This window comes from Daucus carota, chromosome 5 (assembly GCF_001625215.2).
Source record: "Daucus carota subsp. sativus chromosome 5, DH1 v3.0, whole genome shotgun sequence".
Taxonomy (NCBI): domain Eukaryota; kingdom Viridiplantae; phylum Streptophyta; class Magnoliopsida; order Apiales; family Apiaceae; genus Daucus; species Daucus carota.
The window spans coordinates 8,522,868-8,542,562 of NC_030385.2; the positions used below are offsets into that span (position 1 = coordinate 8,522,868).

Consider the following 19,695-nt stretch of genomic DNA (forward strand, 5'->3'; position numbering starts at 1 on the left):
TGAAGTCCAAGTAAAACATGAAGTTATTGTAGTGAGGTCAATATTGTGTTCATATAATGTTGCAACCTTATTTTTTGAAAAGCTATTGAATAGTACAGTTTTTGTTTTACTATAAAATAAATTGTAAGAATGGTTCTAAGCCTCAAGTCACTAATCGAGAGAGTATTACTCATATCCTTTGGAGACATTGGTGATCCAGTTAATTTTTGTTGGATCGGGTTATGGATAAGATTAAATTTAAAATAAATGATTTTCTAGAAGCACTAGTAAATATAACACACTCGTGATTCGTATAATTCTATTGTGATAATCATGCTCTTCTCTTATGTCAATTTTCAACTTGAATGCAAGATTATGTTTTGTTTGGGACATGGCTAGAATATCATAGGACAAGAACTCATCACAATTTTCTAGTTCATCTCTATAGTCGGAACAACCTCGATCAATTGGTTATAATATCGCAGAACAAGAACTCATCACAATTTTCTAGGATCATCTCTAAAAAGATTTTTTTTAATAGAAATTACAACTATGACTAAAGATATGAGGTAATTTTTTGTTCATGTAAGGGCTAATCATGTTCTTCAGCTATTGTTCAACGATTGCATGATCATCATTTGGATTGATTTTGTGATTTGGTTGTTGAATGGTTGTAATAAAGAAGATAATTTTGTGAAATTGAGTATTGTTATTTATTTGTTTTTTTAGAGATGTTAATTGAATTATACTCCTCCATAATATTTTCTGAATTCTACTTGGATATTTCTTCGTCCTACATAAAACTGTATTGCATACAAGAGTATCTATTTACTATTTGATGTCAGCAACACAAGGAGAAAGATGTCTCAACCTCATTAAATGTCTTGCAGCAGGTGTTAGTTTGGTCTTGCCTAAGAATAACTGTTCAACTAAAGTGCCTACTTTACCGTTTGTTTATTTGATTACCCTGTTCAACCATGATTTTGGTTAATAATGAAAAATTACTTTTTCTATTATTTAAATCTATTATAAAATTTATAATAAATGAAAGTTAAAATTTGTATTTAATTGATACATAGGTATTAATTTTCAAAATACAAATTATCAAGAGCGACCTAGACACAACCCTCTGATTTCTGAAAATTTCAGATGATTTTTGAAAGTATCGCAAAAACTCGAAAACCACAAGTAAAATGATGCACGAAATATTAGGTGAAAAATTCCCGGAATTTGGCGAATATTTTGTCCACTGATCCGATGTGAGTCTCACTTCAGACCGAGAAGACCTGATACTGCCGTGTCACCACTTGGCTGACTAGAGAACATCAAAATCTTGGTCAGAATTGCTTCTCACAATCTTCTTCCAAATGTATTATCACTTGGTCTTCGAGTTTCATCTCTTTTCTACGCTAAATATCAACATTTCTCAACTTCCATACCTCCTCTACTTCAGACCCATCACCTAAGACCCCATTACAAAAACCTTGAACTAGTCAAGCAACTTCATGCTCATTTTATTACCTCATTTCAATGTACACACAAATTTATATCTCTGTATGCTCAGTTCAATGACATCAATAGTGCTAATCTAATCTTTAAGGGGTTAAATGATAGAAATACATTTGTGTGGAACTGTATCATTAAGGCTCATGTTGATAACAATTTGGTTGATTCTGCGTTTAGTCTGTATAAGTCTATGAGAGAGTTGGGTGTTTTGCATGATTCTTTTACTTTTCCTATTATCAATCAAGCTGTTTTGTTGCGTCAAGATAGCTTGTTATGTGCAAGAATTATACATTGTTTAGCTGTACGTATGGGGTTTGGATCGGATGTTTATTTTTGTAATACGATGCTTGATATTTATGTGAAATGTGGGGAGACTGGGATAGGGGTCCAGTTGTTTGATGAAATGTCTGTGAGAGATTTGGTTTCATGGACTACGATGATCTCTGGGTTTGTTAGGGAAGGAAGTGTTTTTGGTGCTTTTCGGTTGTTTAATGGGTTGCGGATGGAGTTTAAACCGAATCATGTGAGTTTAATGGTGATGTTTCAGGGGTGTTGTCATTGTGTAAATGGAGGAAGACAACTTCATGGATATGTGGTGAAATGTGGGTTGTTGGGGAATCAAAGTGTTTATAATTCAGTTTTGAAAATGTATACGGATTGTTGTTGTGTTGATGATGCAGAAGTTTTCTTTAGTGAAAATGATAAAATGGATGTTGTGTCGTGGAATATAATGATTTCTTTATATTCTTTGAGACGAGACATTAAGAAATTGGTTGATTGTGTTCGTGTAATGCAAGATAGGGCGGTGCTCAGTATTGAGAGTTTAACTCTACTTGTTTCGTCGTTTTCAGACGATGGTCCAATCTGTTATGGTAAACAGGTGCACTGCCTCGCCATTAAAAGTGGACAGTATGACAGTATGTTGAAAACTTCTTTGCTGGATTTCTATGCCAAGTGCGAGGACTTGGATTCTTCTAAAAAGTTATATAGTGAATTTTCTTTTACAAACCATATAACGCTGAATGCTATGATGAGTGCATTTATTCATAATGGGTATTCTAGAGAGGCTATTGAGTTGTTTAGAAAAATGTTATCTTCTGGTTTGAAGCCTACTGCTGAACCCTTGACCAATGTCATTCTAGCTTACAGTGACATGGGATCCTTGCATCTGGGTAAAAGTGTTCATGCCTACTGTTTTAAGAACTTGTTCGAGGACAAGACTGCACCGCTGGAAACATCTATTATGAACATGTATTTAAAATGTGGAAGCATTTTATCTGCTAGAATCTGCTTTGACAGAATGCCTTGCAGGGATCTTGTGGCATGGACATCAATGATTGTGGGCTTTGGTACACATGGAATGGGTAATGAAGCAATGCAAATTTTTCATTCCATGATAGAGGAGGGAGTAGAACCAAACAGTGTCACCTTTTTAGGCATACTTTCTGCTTGTAGCCACTCTGGCCTGCTGAGAGATGGCTGCAAAGTCTTTCACTCCATGAAATCAAAATTTGGCATTGAACCTGATCTAAGTCACTACACTTGCATTGTTGATCTCTTGGGTCGATTTGGAATGCTCAAAGAGGCATTGGGTATTATTCTTAAGTTTGTCAGTTTGGCAGATTGTAGAATATGGGGATCACTCCTTTCAGCTTCTCGAGTTTATGAAAATCAATTGCTTGCAAAATTTGCTGCTGGAATGCTCTTTAAGTTGGAACCAGAAAATGCTGGATACCATACTCTGTTAAGCAACTTACAAGCTAGTTTGGAAGGGTGGTCTGATGTGGAAGAAATTAGAAATTATGTCCAAGATAGTAATCTTGTAAAGCAACCTGGGTGGACCTGCATAGAAAGCTAGCAGGTTGGTTATTTTTGCAGCTAGAGTAGATCTCATCCCCGGGTGGCCGAAATATATGATACTTTGTGTAGCTTAAGTAGGAAGTTGCAGGTACATACTTAAGAGCTTGGTTCTTTACCTTAATCTTTAATCAGCTAATATGACTCGATCAAACCATTTGTTGCATTAAATCTTTACATGAAATCAAAGTAGTTGACATGTTTAGCGCTTGCCGTTTACTCCTGCTAACTTGTGATGGATTCAGTATAATTCTCTTTATTTTATAACCAGGTAGTCTCCATAAAATATCTGCAGTATGTCACTGTGATTTTTCTTTAGCTGCTGTATTGGTTATTAGAGTTGAGAAATTTTTGTATTATTATAAATCAGGAGAACTGGAATTGTAATAAGGCAGGTTATAACCCTTCCTCGTGGTATGATGAACACCGATTGTATTGTGGAATTAGGACAGAAGAGATAAAACTGCTTTTATGGCCTAGTTTCTGGAAACTTCGATGTTCTCCATGCATTTATGATTATTGCAGCTGTAGTAGAATCCTCTGTCTGTATCGGAGTGGATCATTTACCAACATTCCGATGTTAATCATGAAAAGAGGCTTTGCTAATGTATCATTTAAGTTGATATTTCATTTGATATAGTGCATTCTCCATTTCCATTTTCTGAATTTGAGAACGGAAATTTTCCTTTCTTACGAGTCCTTGGTATGCCACAGAAAACACCACTTTTTATCCATTGATCTGGTGGTAATTTTGAACTCCATGATATATGTTAGTTGTATTCTGGGATTTAGATATTACTGTATTAAACTATTAATTGCATCACTGTTTGGTCCCATCTTGTAATTTTTGGCCTTTTTCTAGACACGATTCATATGTCTACATCTCCAAATGTAAGTGTCTATTTACACAAAACCCTCCTGTTATAACTGAGCCCTGTACAGTACCAATTTTTAGGTGGTTGATTTTCTGTATAATAAAAAACCTAGCTCTCTTTTGGTAGCTAAAATCTGATATGTTTTCATATATAGGAGAAATGAAGGTTAAAAACTTAAAATCGATTTCTAGACATCTTCCAGCAGAGAGCCTTTCACTGCTCGGGAACTCCTTAATTTTCAATCTGGCACTCTTCACAGATACACAAACACACTGTGTTATCCCGATTTTTCATCTGTCTGAAGTACCCGTGTCGGACACTAGACACTCGGACATGAGTATGGACCTCAGACACTTATTTTAGACAAAAAAACATGTAAATTTTCGAAATATTACCGAGTCTGACACTTATTTTAGACGAAAAACATGTAGAATTTTCAGAATATTGCCGAGTCCGACACTCGGACACGTATTATGTTGGACATTTTTAGTCAAGTGCGACACTTTTAGCGGTAACATAGCGCACACACCAAAACCAACAAAGATCTGTCCCAATGTTCGTTTTATGTACTGAAGTTGATGGATTTAAAAGGTTCGATACTCCTCTCTCTATATGATGATAATGATATTAATTGTTGGTTTTAGTGAGGATGCACACATTGACATTTTCTGTTATTGACACCCAAAAATAAAACATGCGGAAAGGAAATATTAGGAACCCATGTGAACATTTGACAGTTGGGGTTGTGAGTATGTCAAATATGGTTAAGGGCTTTGATATGAAATATGTTTAGACCCTATATGATAGGATAGAAAAAGAGATAAGGGTGAGCCCAACAGTATCAGCTTAGACTGCTAAGTGATAGTTTTAGCTCAGCTGTCCTAATTGGGTTTCAAATATTCAACTAGAAGCTGCTCTATATGCTTAGGATGCAACCTAGCTAGTATAAGATTTCATGTACTAGATCATATCTCTTAGACTATTCCTGAGATCTATGAATCCATTTTGTAGCCTAGGGGGCACCGGGGAATAAGAAATAAAACAAGCTCAAGTACTGTGGTCTGTGGGGTTGATTTTCATTTCTACTGGAGAGTAAATTGTCACCAGAGTGGAACTAAGCTGATTGCCGGTCGACTAGGAAGTTTAAGCTGGAGTTCATCTTGATTCTTGTGGAGTTGAATTCAAATATTTTATTAGTTGCTCATAAATAGCACAAGCTTCTAGTGATGCCTAATATGTGCATAAACAGTAAAGGGTGGGGGCCGAGATTGACATGACAAGACAAGCTCATGCTTGGCTGGGGCTTGACCCAACCCATGTTCTAAATTACAGTAACATTTCTTCTATAGCTTTCCATCCCCCAACTGTCCCTTTATAATTTACTATGCGACTGCAGTTGTGTTATTTTCTTCTTCTGCCAACTGCATGCATCTTAACTGTTGCCTCCTATGTTCCTGTTTGCCTATTCTATGCTTACCATTTATGTACCTGTTTGTTTCCTTTACCAAATTATGGCATTCTTTACATGTATAACCGCAATCCCAAAAGGTTTTTTTTAATGAAATTATATAACACATTTTCAATGTTTCGGAACACATGATCTACTGAAACTCAACCCTTGTGGATTTTATTGACGTGAGAGAGGAAAATAATGTAGATGTTACTCCTACTACTACTGTGAGCGTGGAAATCAGTGCCCGGCCCTGCCTTTTCATGTGTCTCTCATAGTTTGACATGTGAATGAGACTGAGGAAACAGTTTTCATGTTACTGCCTGCTGCTGTTTGTCACTGGAAACACCCTCTCTATTTTCCCTATTTTATTACTGCATGCATGTGTCATCACATCACTTAGAATCCCAACTACCTTTGCCAGTGGGCTTTTCCCTTTGTACCGTTGCAACTACACCACTAGTGCATGTTCAAAGTGTACGTAGCTCATCATTTTGGCCGATTCTGAATTTATCAAACTCAATTTTATGCGGTTTGATTAGTTTTAAATGATTTAAACTTCGCAACAATTTTTTGCTGAAAAATAGTAGTAAAATTGTTTGTTAATCAAAAATAGTTTTTCAAACAGCTGTTTTTATAAAAAGCAGGTTTCCGTGTTGTTGAAGAAAAAATAATTCAGTTTATGCAGGAAGCTGTCACGGTTTTTACAATCAAACCTCATTAAAAATATTATTTTTTTGTCGTCTAATTCAAAATAAATATTAAAAAAAATTCTAGAATGATTTCTAGAATGATCACTTTTTTTACATGCATTTTTTCAAACTCCTAAACAGGCCTTTGCTTATTGCTTATTATCAAAAATTAACTATTAACTTATTTATTTGGATAACTTATTAATTACAAAATTAGTAAATGCTAATAAATACTTATTACAACTTATCTTTTCAAGCTGTTATACATATTTGTATAAAATTAAATTTCAAAAATTAAAGTAAATCGAGAAAAATATATAAAAATTAACCCTTCAATATTTTAAAAATATAAACTAACTTATAGACATTCACAACATACAAAAACATCGATCTGAATTTATAAGTTAATTTAACTTATAAGTTAGAGCATCTCCAACAGCGTTGGCTATAATCGTTGGCTAAATTGGACCTGTAAAATTTGCTGAATTTGTAAGACATTTTGCTTCGATAGTACTGGCTATATTGGTTGGCTATAATTTAAAAATAGTATGTTATTAATATTTTAAATTGTTAAAATAGAATATATCAGTTCAATATAGTAATAAATGATGTCCAATCTTCCCACAGATTTTCTTACAGATCTGTAGAGGTTCGACAAATTTAGCCATCCATAGGAGGTTGACTACTAAATTTTTTTATTTTAAGTAAGCCAACTCACCTTTTAGCTAAGGGTTTTAGATGGTTGGAGATGCTCTTAGAGTGTTATAAAAGCTCTACCAGTCCCGCACCATATTTGTAGGGCTGAGTTCGGGCAGGTCTTTTATTAGCCTGTGCCCTGTAGTAAAAATGACAATATATTCTTGTAAACAGGCCATGGGTTCATAAGATATGGGAGACAGTCCGTCAACGACAACTGATGTGATTTAAACACACGAGTTGTTTTTTCATAGATGTCTTTGAATTAGTGAGGGTTAAATTTTTAGGCTGCAAGAATAGTACATCTGTGTAGAGTCACACAGGAGAATATTTACCAGCACATTAGTTTTCTAACTATCCATATCCATATAAATAAATAGATCAAATAGGGCTACTTCTTTGGTTAAAAAACACATCCACTGCCTTTCGTATTAGAATCTTTTTTGCACATAAATCTTGTAATGGTGTTTTTTACCGGTTGCTCAACAAGCTTTTTCGAAGAATATATCACTCAACTGAGTGTTTCATCTCCTGATCAGTTGTCCTCTCTGCTGAAGAGTGATCTTGTTCAGAAGTTGATTTTTTACCAACTCTTCGTTTTTCAGAAAAAATAATAATATGACGTCCATCGATAAACAAAAGTAAAAACAATCCTGAAAAATCTCAGTTATGTAACTATGCTGGCCATTACAAATGACGAACAAGATATCAACAAACCTAGTTGTGCTCCCCATCTACAATAGCGGACACAACTGAATTTATAATAGTGACTTTGTTGGTCAATGTAAGCGATGATTACATATAATTTAAAAGTTTACAAATATTAAAATTACTACTTCAAAAGAAATAAAATATTAAATTTACTCTTTTTGTCCCTTTTTACGTGTTCTTTTAATTTTTAGAGGTGCATAGTATCTGATTATTATTTTACATATTTACACTAAAAAAAATAATTAAAAATATTATACACACACATTAAAGTATGCGTGAAAGTCAAGTGACATTCAAAGAAAATGAAAGGTGTTTAATATTGTACACAAATTTTCTAAAAGTTGATTAGTATTTTATAACATATATACTTAAAAATATCTTTATATTCCGATGGTCTATATATATATAATATTTATTAAATTATCATATTAAAATTTATCATGTTATTGTACATGAATTTATGGACCTAGTGATTTATCAATCCGGTTCATATCAATTCGGTCCAGTTGAAGGATTATTAAGCAATTATATATTATAAGCATCAGTTGCTACATATATGGGATGACGGCACAAAATTTGACCAAAAATTTTCTAAGTGTATTAATGCATAACATGTTGTAATTTACTCGCTCCGTCCATTTTTATAATAATCACATTTGGTTTTGTACCGGTTAATTTAATCAAAATTTAACTAAAATTTATTAACATTTTATCAATTGATAAAATAAGAAAAAGATTACTGAAAATAATTTTTAATCTACTTTAAAATGTAATTTTCAATTTTTTAAATTAGTATAAGAGTGATTTATAATCTCTGATAAAAAATTAATCAATTTGACTAATAAAAATAGATTTACCACAACTAAAAAAAGACGATGAGTATATTCAATATGTTTTATCTACCTATTTGCAGTTGCATGATAGTTGGCCGAATACCCGTGAATACATGGGATGATTCGTATTTCAGATATTTGGTATTATTTTTTTTGAAGAAGATATTTGGTATTATTAACATCTTTGAATAAAATATTTCATTTAGTTGATGAATAATTTTATTTGATTTATCCTGTGTAGGAAAGTTAAAATTTGAGATTGTTTGTTATTTTGTGCAGTAATATTGTTTAAATGCGCGTCAAAATATTTATAGGAAAATCTCATTTTCTATAATTGTATATCAATCTACACATCACATTTAAGTTTACATAAACCTCTAAAAATTCTCAAGATTTATATTCGAATTATTTACTTTATTATTAATCGTAATCATTTTTATTAGTTAGTTGCATATGTTTGGTAATTACAAAACATCTTGACTATATTGTACCTAATCTTTTTGTTATTTCGCAATATCAAGGAAACATGAGCGGTGACATATAAACTTATATTGAAGTGGCCTGATTAGAATGATGACATATAAACTTATATTGAAGTGGCCTGATTGGAATTGACACATATAAACTGGACGTTGAGAACAGTATCATAGAACTCAAGAACGTGTTGTATGATCCGGAAAATGAGAAGAAATTTGATTTCAATTTATGCACTAACAAAGAATGGGTTGGAAGTCTGTTTCTATAATGGCTAGAGTTTCTATTGGTAGGGACAAGAAAGGCTTTAGCAAAGAAAGACTTGAACCTGATCATGAATTGTTCAAGGTTCTAGTTGTAATCGATAATGAACGAATAACAATGCAATTTCCGATTACTATTAGTCTTATAATATATGCATGTATGACATGTGACATTAGATATTGGGACATCCAGGAATAAATAAAATGAAATAAATAATAAAAGCAAATTTGTTACCAAGAATAGAAGTAAATAAACCACCTTGTGAAAAAATAGATCAACAATTATATCTATAACATAAAATTACCTTGATACATAACATACATGTTTTATAAGAATTAATTTATGTATATTGCTTTTCGGATTGCAAGGAGATTGTATATTGTTTTTGTTGTATTTTTCTAAAACTTGTGCATCACCTATTCATTGAGAGTATTCACAACCTCTTTTTCGTCATTTTAGCAATTGTCTTATTACATAGCCACTTATCCACTTATCTAGATAATACTATTTATTTGTTTTAACGTAAATCTATTTTACACGTACATCCTAAATATACATAACTAAATCAAAACCATACCTAACATCGAATCCAGATCATGCGGGTCGGATTTAATGCCCGTCCCTAGACTCAAAATCTATTGACAAATGTATTCCTAACATAGAGTATTACTCCCTCTGTCCCATTTTAACTGATGTTTGACTTTCTAGCACGTATATTGAGATGTAAAAAAACAATATCTACACTCAATAAAATAATTCAATTCTTATATCAAATAAAAGTTTAGGTTCTAAACTTTTATTTGATATAAATTTTATAAAAAATTATTATGTTTAGATGTGATTTTTTTAACATCTTAAAATACGTGTAAAAAAGTCAAAAGCAGTTAAAATGGGACGGAGGGAGTATTTTACTAACAGATTGTCGTTCTCAATCCAAACGAGTACACACCATGAAACGTGTTAATCCATGTTTTGCATGAGAAGAATGATTAGTTTAGTCTGGCGTTAGATTTATATATATTCATAATGATATTTATCATCACCAGACAGTTTACTTGTGACATTATTAATTGCATCCAGGCACATGAACATACTGTTTTTGTCAAAGCATTTTCCTAGCTAGCAAGATTAATATTTCAACCATTATTATATCTAGTGATGATTCCTTAAATTAAGTTAGGATCAGCCGCCCAGAACAGCCACTAAACTTGCGCTCTCTCTCTCTCTCTCCTAAACAAACAAATATCTAACATCACAACATACAGAGAATCTAACCTGAACTAACACTATTTTTTAATCTTCTATCACAAGCTTAAACAACAATTAGTTCGAAATGGCTTGTCCTATTCTGCTTTCTCTTATCTTCTCAAACAAGTTCTTGATCACAAGTTACTCAACCATATTCTCTCTGCACTAAAAGAAATTGAACACGGTTCACTGCAAGAAAAGCCGCTATTTTGTTGTAGTGGTTATATTCGAGTGCTTATAAGTTAAGTACCATGTCAGATGAATCGCTGAGATCGCTCTCACTTGATTACCTAAATCTTCTAATAAACGGGCAAGCTTTTAGTGATGTAACGTTTAGTGTCGAGGGTCGTCTGGTACACGCTCACCGCGGCATCTTAGCAGCTAGGAGTCTGTTTTTCAGAAAATTCTTCTCTGAGGCAGCCGATGGCGGTGGTTCCAGTAGGATAAGCGGGGGAGGAGGCGCTTTAGCCTCATCGCCGCGTGGGGGTCCTGGTCCTCAGCACGTGATACCGGTGAATTCAGTCGGGTACGAGGTGTTCTTGTTGATGTTGCAGTTTTTGTATAGTGGACAAGTCTCGGTTGTGCCACAGAAACATGAGCCGAGGCCTAGTTGTGGGGAGAGGAGCTGCTGGCATACGCATTGCACTGCTGCCGTTGATCTTGCTCTCGATATTCTTGCTGCGGCTAGATCTTTCGGGGTCGAACAGCTCGCTTCGATTTCTCAGGTTATTCTGATTAACTAATTAATTGATTTAATGTTTTAAGTATTAATTACTACTCCACTACTTATAACTACAACAAACTGGCACATTTACGACGGATAACTTACGACGTATTTTCTGAGCGCCTCAACTTATGATTATTGATTCTCTCTTCTACTCCCACAAATTTGGATTTAATCCGAATATTAGGGTTTTCTAATTTGGAGCTACATCTTCATTTGAATTTTGCACGCTTGTTAATTAAGTTTTAAAGTTTTATAAAAGTTGGATTTGATCTCTCACTGCAATCTAGTACAGTACTTTGTTCCTTTACTTTTCTAGCACTAGCTAATGTTTGATGCAACTATGTGTTTTATTTCAGTACTTTCTCAGAAGTTAACAGTTGAATGTTATTAGTAGTATGAAATGTTTGAGTCATCAGTTTTTGATAGACATATATCATGACTTGAGAAGATATATATGAAAGACAAGCTAGATGAGACCAAACAAAACAAAACAATTGAAACAAAACCCTATCAATCATCTTCATTTCATGCAAATTTCTGATGTTCTTTCATATCTTAATTTGGTTTGCTCAGTTTGTGTGTTTCAAGCCCAATTCTTTCTACTTTGGATCTTGATTTCTCTGGTCCTGTCTTCCACAGTGATCTATCACATGCAACCTGCTCCACTTTCCTCATTTAGTCTTGCATTGACTAATGAAACCAGATTTTAACTTGTTATACCAAAACACCAAACCAAGTGTCCCACCTTCTTTCATATATGTAAATACTTATATTCGTTTTCAGGGTCGTAAAAAGCGGGAATCGGACTTAATCGGTGAAGTCACAGAGAACAAGGATTGATTGAATTGATCAGATGATTAATTAAATAATCAGATATTTAATTAGTTCGGTGAGCTACGTAACAGGGATTAATCGGTGACTAATCAGCGACTTTAAGAACATAATAATCATTTTAAACATGTTTATCTGCATTTAAAACATTTTTATCTGCATTTTTGTTAAGCTGGTTTGTATTAATTAATTGCAGAAGCAATTGGAGAGTATTGTGGAGAAGGCCTCCATTGAAGATGTAATGAAGGTTCTAATAGCCTCAAGAAAGCAAGAGATGCACCAACTATGGAATAGCTGTTCCCATTTAGTTGCCAAATCCGGCCTTCCCCATGAAATCCTAGCTAAGCACCTCCCCGTGGATGTCGTCGCCAGAATCGAGGAGCTTCGCCTTAAATCAGCACTCATTCACCGCTCCATTGCGCCCCATCACCATGCCAACCCTTCATCCAACTTCGAGGACCAAAAAATCCGCCGAATGAGACGAGCCCTCGATTCCTCTGACGTGGAACTCGTCAAACTCATGGTCATGGGCGAAGGGCTCAATTTAGACGAAGCACTCGCACTGCATTATGCAGTCGAGAATTGCAGCCGAGAAGTCGTCAAGGCCTTGCTCGAACTAGGCGCCGCAGATGTCAACTACCCTGCAGGCCAAGCCCGTAAAACGCCTCTCCACATTGCAGCCGAGATGGTGTCTCCGGACATGGTGGCTGTGCTTCTCGATCACCACGCGGACCCCAACGTTCAAATGGCCGAAGGGATCACTCCTCTCGACGTCCTACGAACCCTAACATCAGATTTTTTGTTCAAAGGGGCAGGCCCGGGGCTAACGCATATCGAGCCTAACAAGCTTAGGCTTTGTCTTGAGCTTGTACAATCCGCGGCTCTTGTGATTTCACGAGAGGAAGGAGGCGGAGGCAGTGGAGGGAGTTCTGGTGGCAATTTGAATGTTGATTCGAGAATGGTGTATCTTAATCTCGGGGCCGCAGCTGGTTCAGGACATATGAATGATCAGGAAGAGAATCAAAACAACCAAAGAGATCCTTGTATGTACCACCGTTCTCATCATCATGAGTTCTAACAAGTAATTACTCGCTACAATTCTGCGCCCACATTATCTATATTTTGTTATTAATATTTCTCGACACATTTATACTTGGGTCTATCTGGATGTACAAATTGAGGAATGGGATATGATTCTGCTTATCAAAAATTGCGAGCAAAGAAATGAACCACCTTAATTATAAAAATTATTATTTAGCTTTCGGGTGAAGATATGTCTAAGAGAATTCAACCGCGGCCGGTGGAGATTATCGCTTCACTCAAAACTCGCTCTGATATCACATAGAAATTCATGATCATACATTAAGCTGCAGAGAGAAATGATGAAGAAAAAGTTTGTTATTAAAAACTCTATTAACCTTTACTTTGCTCTCGTATGCTCCATGTGTAAAAGAAAAGAGGAGGGTAAAACTAGAATGCAGTGCTTACACATATGAGAAGCTGTCTTCAATTATTTAAAAATGAGAAGAATAAATCTTAGCGACAATTATGAATATTAACCATCAGTCATTACTTCAAAAAATAAAATGGGGTCGAGACTATAAGCACAACGGCGAGACTTAGATTCACAATAAGACAAATCTTCATCTCTATATATACAACAAGTATGGGTGAGTGTTTTCTCATTTCTGCAAAGCTAGTTTTACTACTAGGGTTTGTCTTACAATCATCGCAAGCAGTGGTGTGACCACTGGATTTTGTTGATCATGACATGGGGACAAGGAGAATCTAATCGAGTTTTAGCACTGGACCTCAGATTCAACGTCCAGCTCTGCCTCTGTCTTTTCAACCCCTGCCATGTCAACTTCTTATTTCGGAGTTTTGCTATTCACATCTAGTAGACGATATTATAAACATATATGACCTTTTTATTATTATTTTAATCATGTCAACCAACTGCCGGCGCCGTTCTTCACAAATATACAAATTATAATTACAATCAAGTAAAAGTAGTACTATAAATAAGACGATAAAATATAGCCTACCTTTTTTAAATAAAAAAATAAAATATCACCATGAGAGATTATTTTTTAATTTATACAAGTGTTCATGCATGTACCTCAACAGAATAAGCGATATATTGCTTGGAGGTGTGACTTTTTTTTTATTATAATGGGAGGGACATGCATGAGCTGTCTCATCCCATTTGCTTGCTGCGTTCGATGCGTATATGGAAATTTTGTATCGGCTGTATGGTGCGAATTCATCATTTTGCTTTGGAAATTTTTGTTTGGCCGTCCAATTTTACTTGGACAACTGTCTGATCTGACATCAACGTGTGAAGATAGACTCCGTCTGTTTTCTAACCATCCTCCAAAATATTTAGGTCAAATAGGATATCCTCTTTGATTTTTGGACAACTTTAATCTTGGACAAGACGAGAGAAGATCCCTATTAATCATGCATGGCCAAGAAATTACTTGTACATTTTCAAAAATTAAAAAGAAATTAATTTTATATTGTGTTCTCTTTATACAAGGAAGAATATATAAATTTAATTAATTTATCAAAAAATATTGTCCGGACTTAATAAATGACATCTTATTTTTTCTTGAACAAGTTCAAAAATGTTCAAGTATATTACCTATATATACTATTAAAAAAGTTCTAATTTTGGACAATATTGTGCATCATCAATCCCAACAATAAATATTAAAAAATGAATTCAGACAATATTTTTACATATCAAACTCTAACAAAAAATCTTGTACGGGTTTTAATTATTATAATAAGATATTATAAAAAAGCTTGGAAATAATTATAATATATATGAAATAAGGAACTGCTAGTGATTTGTCAATAATAAAAGTATTAATAAATCCTTAGTACTTTACGAGTTTACGATACCACATGACATTCAAAGTTCCCTAAGTTCTGCATCTAAAGAGGCTATAACCTCTGATTCCAGAGATCATGCACATTGAAATGAAGATGATAATTCTTCATAATTACTACTTTGAAATAGTGTCCAGAAGATAGATTGCACTTTTACAACTGGTACAGAAGGCGCCTTATTGTAGACAGAGCTCCGAAATTCTAAGACATGTATTCTCTGGAAGACCATCTCTCTTCAAACCTCCCAAATGGATAGCCTGCGGAAGGAATTGCAGTCAAGTGGAGAGGATCTGGTTCTATCCCGTAATCTGTGAGCGGCCTGTTCTCTAGAATCTTATCATGCTCTTGCACAAACTGTGGAATATCAACATCTCCCTTCTTCACATCCTCCCATAAATATTCCAGGCGGCTAATATACTTTATTTTCCAATACAAGCTTCAATTGCCAAAAGTTAGAAGAAAACAATCTCAGAGTCGGTGTGTCAGGAAAAGCACCAAAAGCTTTTAAAGTATCTTGATAAAAATGGCAGTAAAAGTGCAGAAAATTGAACCCATGCCGCGAGCCAAATACACTTACTAAATGAATTATATATAATGTATAGTTTACCATGGATCAACCAAAACTGTGCACATAAATTAATGAGCTACTACCATTTTAACAAAAACATGGGCTTAATTGAGTGCTGTACCCTTAAATGGAGTACTAAATATACTGCATTATGTTCTGATATATATTTACAATATTTTATAAACAGAACATATTGCAGAACGTATAGTATCCAATTAAGAATACTCCATTGAACTTTTGCCAGAAAAACAAAGGTTAATGTATGAAATTATGCTTAGGAAGAACTTCAACATGTATTATCAAGAAAATCCTTGATAAATGATAAATGAATGAACACAAAGATACTGCAAGTGTTGCAGATATATTCTGTAGTCTTATTTTATATAAATTTCAGTTCATAAGATCATTATGTCCATCCAGGGGCAGAGCAGCATTAAGAATAACATGCTCTTTTTATGGATATGACTTTAAGTAGAATGGGGAACTAGGACACAGAATACAGCGACATATGATAAGAAATCCAGCAACATACAATAAGAAGTACAATTTTAACAAATTTGTCAGTGATCTGATACAAGTTATAAAAAGGTGCCAGTGTTGTGTACAATGCAAGGGGTTATCTTTTAGATTCGGTACAATACACGTCTTCGCTCAATGTATAGATATAATTAGAGTACAAAGATTTGAATACCATGATATTGCTTCACGGAATCACGACTATATCTCCGAAGACTAGAGAATATTTCTCAGTGTCACAGTAAATACCTGCTATCAGTGCCTGATATGGTGTAAAAAAACAAGTCATAAAGAGCTTTTTGCTCTTTCTATGATTTCTTGGAATAGAGGAATATGAAGTCAAAAGGCGATGCTACATGTACACACATGATCCTTAACTCCTCCATTATTAATAACTTGCTGATAAGCCCCAAAGGAACAAGATTCCGCAGACCTAAGTAATTACTAATAAAGGAGAACTAAAAATTCCCAGCAAATTAGTCCTCTAGACTTCTAGAGTGAGTGCTAAATACAACACGGTTATAAATGTGAAACCTCATGATTCCAAATAAGTTATGAGCACTGAAAGTAACCTAAAAGTAATTGAATATAAGTTGTACTGGACTCCGGGTTAAAAGACGCAGATAAAAGATAGAAAAAGATAATATATACTTACCCTCCACTCAAAAGAAGCCTGCCAAGAGTAGCAAAGACAAGTCTTGAGCGCAGCCCAGGATGAATGAAGTAGACAACCTGTAGTCTATCCTTAATGTCTGCGGTAAGCTCTTCATATATCCACCTCAAGATACTCATCCCAGGAGAATTATCATCCTTTTGGACAGTGGTATGCATGTAAACAATGCAGAATGGACCTTCTGGCATTTCATTTGATATTTTATGCACTACATACTTCTTTAATCGTTCAGCATCGACAACCGGGGCTATAATTAAATAATTTATAAAGCTCATTGTCAAAAAATCAGTTACATAAATTGAACTAAGAGCACAAAAAGTCAGTACAATTATCACCACTCTCAAGAAAAAGAAAAAAAAAACACGGTAAACTTGATGAGGTATACAGTATACTCAATGCTTCTGATGTTGGAACTGCCTTAAGTATAAAGAAGACTGGGTACATAACATTATTTGACGTGTTTAAGACTCACATGAATTTATAAATTACCTTTTTATTTTTTATATCAATATTTATGAATGAATGTATGTAAACAGCAGGTTTGACTGTCTACTTTTATTAACAATATCATTCAAATTACTGCAGAAAAGAAAAGGGCTTTTACAAACCATAAATAGAAGGCAATATCACACCCTATCCTGATTAAATTATTATCTTACAAATCAGAAGATGCAGAATTGCAAACTTAAACCAGAATCTGTATCACTGTGGGGCTGGTGGACTACCATTAGTATCTACTGCTGTGAGAAACAGACGATAGTACTGAGAAACATAAGAGAAGATGTGCGGTAGAGAACTAAACATCACAAAATATACATTATCCTACCTACTCCATAGTACTAAGAAAAAAATTATATAAAAACCGGAGATTCAAGTTTTACAAGTACAGCAGTTACGTGGCAACATAAACAGCTACAATAATGAAAGTAGTAAACAATTGTATTGCAGCTTGGCTGAACGGACAGGGACAAAATGGATTAGAAATCAGGATATATTTGAATAGGATATGTTGGAGTACAAAATTGCTAATTGCTACTTAAGCAGTAGTGCATTAGTATCAGGTTCAGTTATATGCCCAAAAGTGAGGACCATTAAAAACAATGTGTCTGTTCTCTAAGGTTACCCCAAAGCTAAGTAAAGTAAAATCTATCACGAAGTATATCTCAATTTGATTAGAGAAATCCTTTGTTGATATGAAGTTTCTAAACCAGCATGTGCTGCCTGGTTTCAACCAAGTGTCCATAAGCAAACAATTATTAAGACATTTCAATCTATGTTAACTAACACCACACACACGAGACGTAACAGAGAACACACAACAAACACCTTCCCCCAAATTATTAACAAGTCTTTTCTAAAGGATTATAATCATATAAAAGCGCGCGAACCAGATGCAGATTACAATTAGTTAGCAGTTAAAATCAAATCGTGAAAAAACGAATTACCGGGGAAGTACTTGCCAACGATACGAAAGATACGATTTCCAGACTTATCGAAACCGGGTTGAAGAGACAAGAAGTGCAAGGCGTCAAGGTGTGAGAAGTATTGAAGATCATCAGGAGCAATATCATGGTCCAGCTGAGTAGGGCAATCGTGCCACTTATCTTGTAAGAATGGACGAGCGTCTACGCCCAAATCAGATGCCAAGACAAATACTGAGAAATCGTCCGCGGATGATGAACTCGCCATCACTGCCCAATTTCAACACTCCTCGAATGGTCCAACACTCGTAGATATTTTGAGCTTTAAGAAAATTCCATAAAACTAACACAATTTTTATATATTTACACAAGAGTATCATTTTTAAAAATTATGATTAAAAATATCACAACAACTTCCCGTCTTCTTTTACATGTTTATTTTGGTTAATTCACCAAATTTTGACTAAACATTACATGTAATTCATTATTTTTGAAATATGAATATTAAGTATTAAAATAGACTAAGTATACATTTTAAAGATATAATTTTTATTATTTTTATCAATTTTATGATGTATGAAAATTTCAGTCAAAATATAATCAATTTGACTGATCAAAAGTCAAAATGAACATGTAAAAGGGGAAGGGGGAGTACGAGATAGTCCCATTTATATATATATATATATTTGTTATCTATAATTCTTTAGTGAGGGAATAATTACGAAAAGATGATTATGGAATGATCGTTGAGAGTAAACATGAACATTTGGTGTTTTATAAGAATAAGAATAAGAATTGTGGGATTAATAGATGAAATTTATTTGTTTTTAGTTATCCATTTTTTTTAAATAGGTAACATATCTTCAAAAAAATTAAGAAGATATATTCGATCTGTTACCCGGTGATATCCAATCCGAGAATACGTAACACGTCTTCCAAAAAAATTTAAAAATTTTCATAATACATAAGATTTTTTTTATCATTTTTCTGTAAAATGATATTCACATCAAAAGAAATGGTGAAATATGATATTTTTGGTCTTTAGCCTTTTTAAACTTATCTAGTGATCGCAATTTAATCTGATGGATATCCAGTCGGTTCCAAATCAAATGAAACCTATAAAACCTTTAAACTTTTTCAATTAATATATTTGTAGAACCTATAAAGATATTTTAAGAAGATTCTGATACTCTCAAGGTTTTGATGATGACACTAACAGCAAGCTAATAACATGAAACTGATATGTGTTAGCATACTATCAAAGGGTGTTTATGTGAACTAACAGCATTTCAGGAAGTTAGCATGATTATAGCTGTCAGCAAGCTTACAGGATGATTTACAAGCTATCAGCAGGCTAACAGCGTGAACAGAGAAACAATCGGATAAAGATCAAAGTCTATTTTCATGGAGATTTAATAGGAAACGACTTTGTAAGGATTCTAATATTTGTATATATCTTATATAAATATTAGAGCTCAG

General features: G+C 34.0%; 3 protein-coding genes across 4 annotated transcripts; 2 read left to right on the forward strand and 1 right to left on the reverse strand.

Moving 5' to 3' along the window:
- The first annotated feature begins 1,792 nt into the window (after positions 1-1,792).
- LOC108221282 (pentatricopeptide repeat-containing protein At4g35130, chloroplastic-like) lies at positions 1,793-3,343 on the forward strand. The gene has a single exon (XM_017395170.2). The coding sequence runs from the start codon at positions 1,793-1,795 to the stop codon at positions 3,341-3,343; it is 1,551 nt and encodes a 516-aa protein (XP_017250659.2).
- Positions 3,344-10,534: 7,191 nt separating this feature from the next.
- Positions 10,535-13,275, forward strand: LOC108222139 (regulatory protein NPR5). Of its 2 annotated transcripts, none has more exons than XM_017396044.2 (2): positions 10,535-11,310; positions 12,340-13,275. In XM_017396044.2, the coding sequence occupies exons 1-2, from the start codon at positions 10,837-10,839 to the stop codon at positions 13,219-13,221; spliced, it is 1,356 nt and encodes a 451-aa protein (XP_017251533.1). In that variant the 5' UTR covers positions 10,535-10,836; the 3' UTR covers positions 13,222-13,275. The 2 variants fall into 2 exon arrangements, with proteins under 2 accessions (XP_017251533.1, XP_017251534.1); XM_017396045.2 differs by having other exon boundaries at positions 12,343-13,275.
- Positions 13,276-14,995: 1,720 nt separating this feature from the next.
- Positions 14,996-18,539, reverse strand: LOC108223908 (uncharacterized). The gene is made up of 3 exons (XM_017398376.2): positions 18,241-18,539; positions 16,778-17,042; positions 14,996-15,474 (listed from the first exon to the last, which is right to left on the reverse strand). Exons 1-3 carry the CDS (start codon positions 18,482-18,484, stop codon positions 15,240-15,242), a joined length of 744 nt encoding a protein of 247 aa, XP_017253865.1. The 5' UTR covers positions 18,485-18,539; the 3' UTR covers positions 14,996-15,239.
- Between the last annotated feature and the right edge of the window lie 1,156 nt (positions 18,540-19,695).

Bases quoted from the DNA above. Each gene is read 5' to 3' on its own strand.
- LOC108221282 (XM_017395170.2), top strand. From the start codon at position 1,793: ATGGGGTTTGGATCGGATGTTTATTTTTGTAATACGATGCTTGATATT.
- LOC108223908 (XM_017398376.2), bottom strand. From the start codon at position 18,484: ATGGCGAGTTCATCATCCGCGGACGATTTCTCAGTATTTGTCTTGGCA. The intron at 17,043-18,240 runs GTAATTCGTTTT...ATTTAATTATAG, and splicing joins CGTTGGCAAGTACTTCCCCG to CCCCGGTTGTCGATGCTGAA. The intron at 15,475-16,777 runs GTAAGTATATAT...TGGCAATTGAAG, and splicing joins AGGCTTCTTTTGAGTGGAGG to CTTGTATTGGAAAATAAAGT.
- LOC108222139 (XM_017396044.2), top strand. From the start codon at position 10,837: ATGTCAGATGAATCGCTGAGATCGCTCTCACTTGATTACCTAAATCTT. The intron at 11,311-12,339 runs GTTATTCTGATT...AATTAATTGCAG, and splicing joins AGCTCGCTTCGATTTCTCAG to AAGCAATTGGAGAGTATTGT.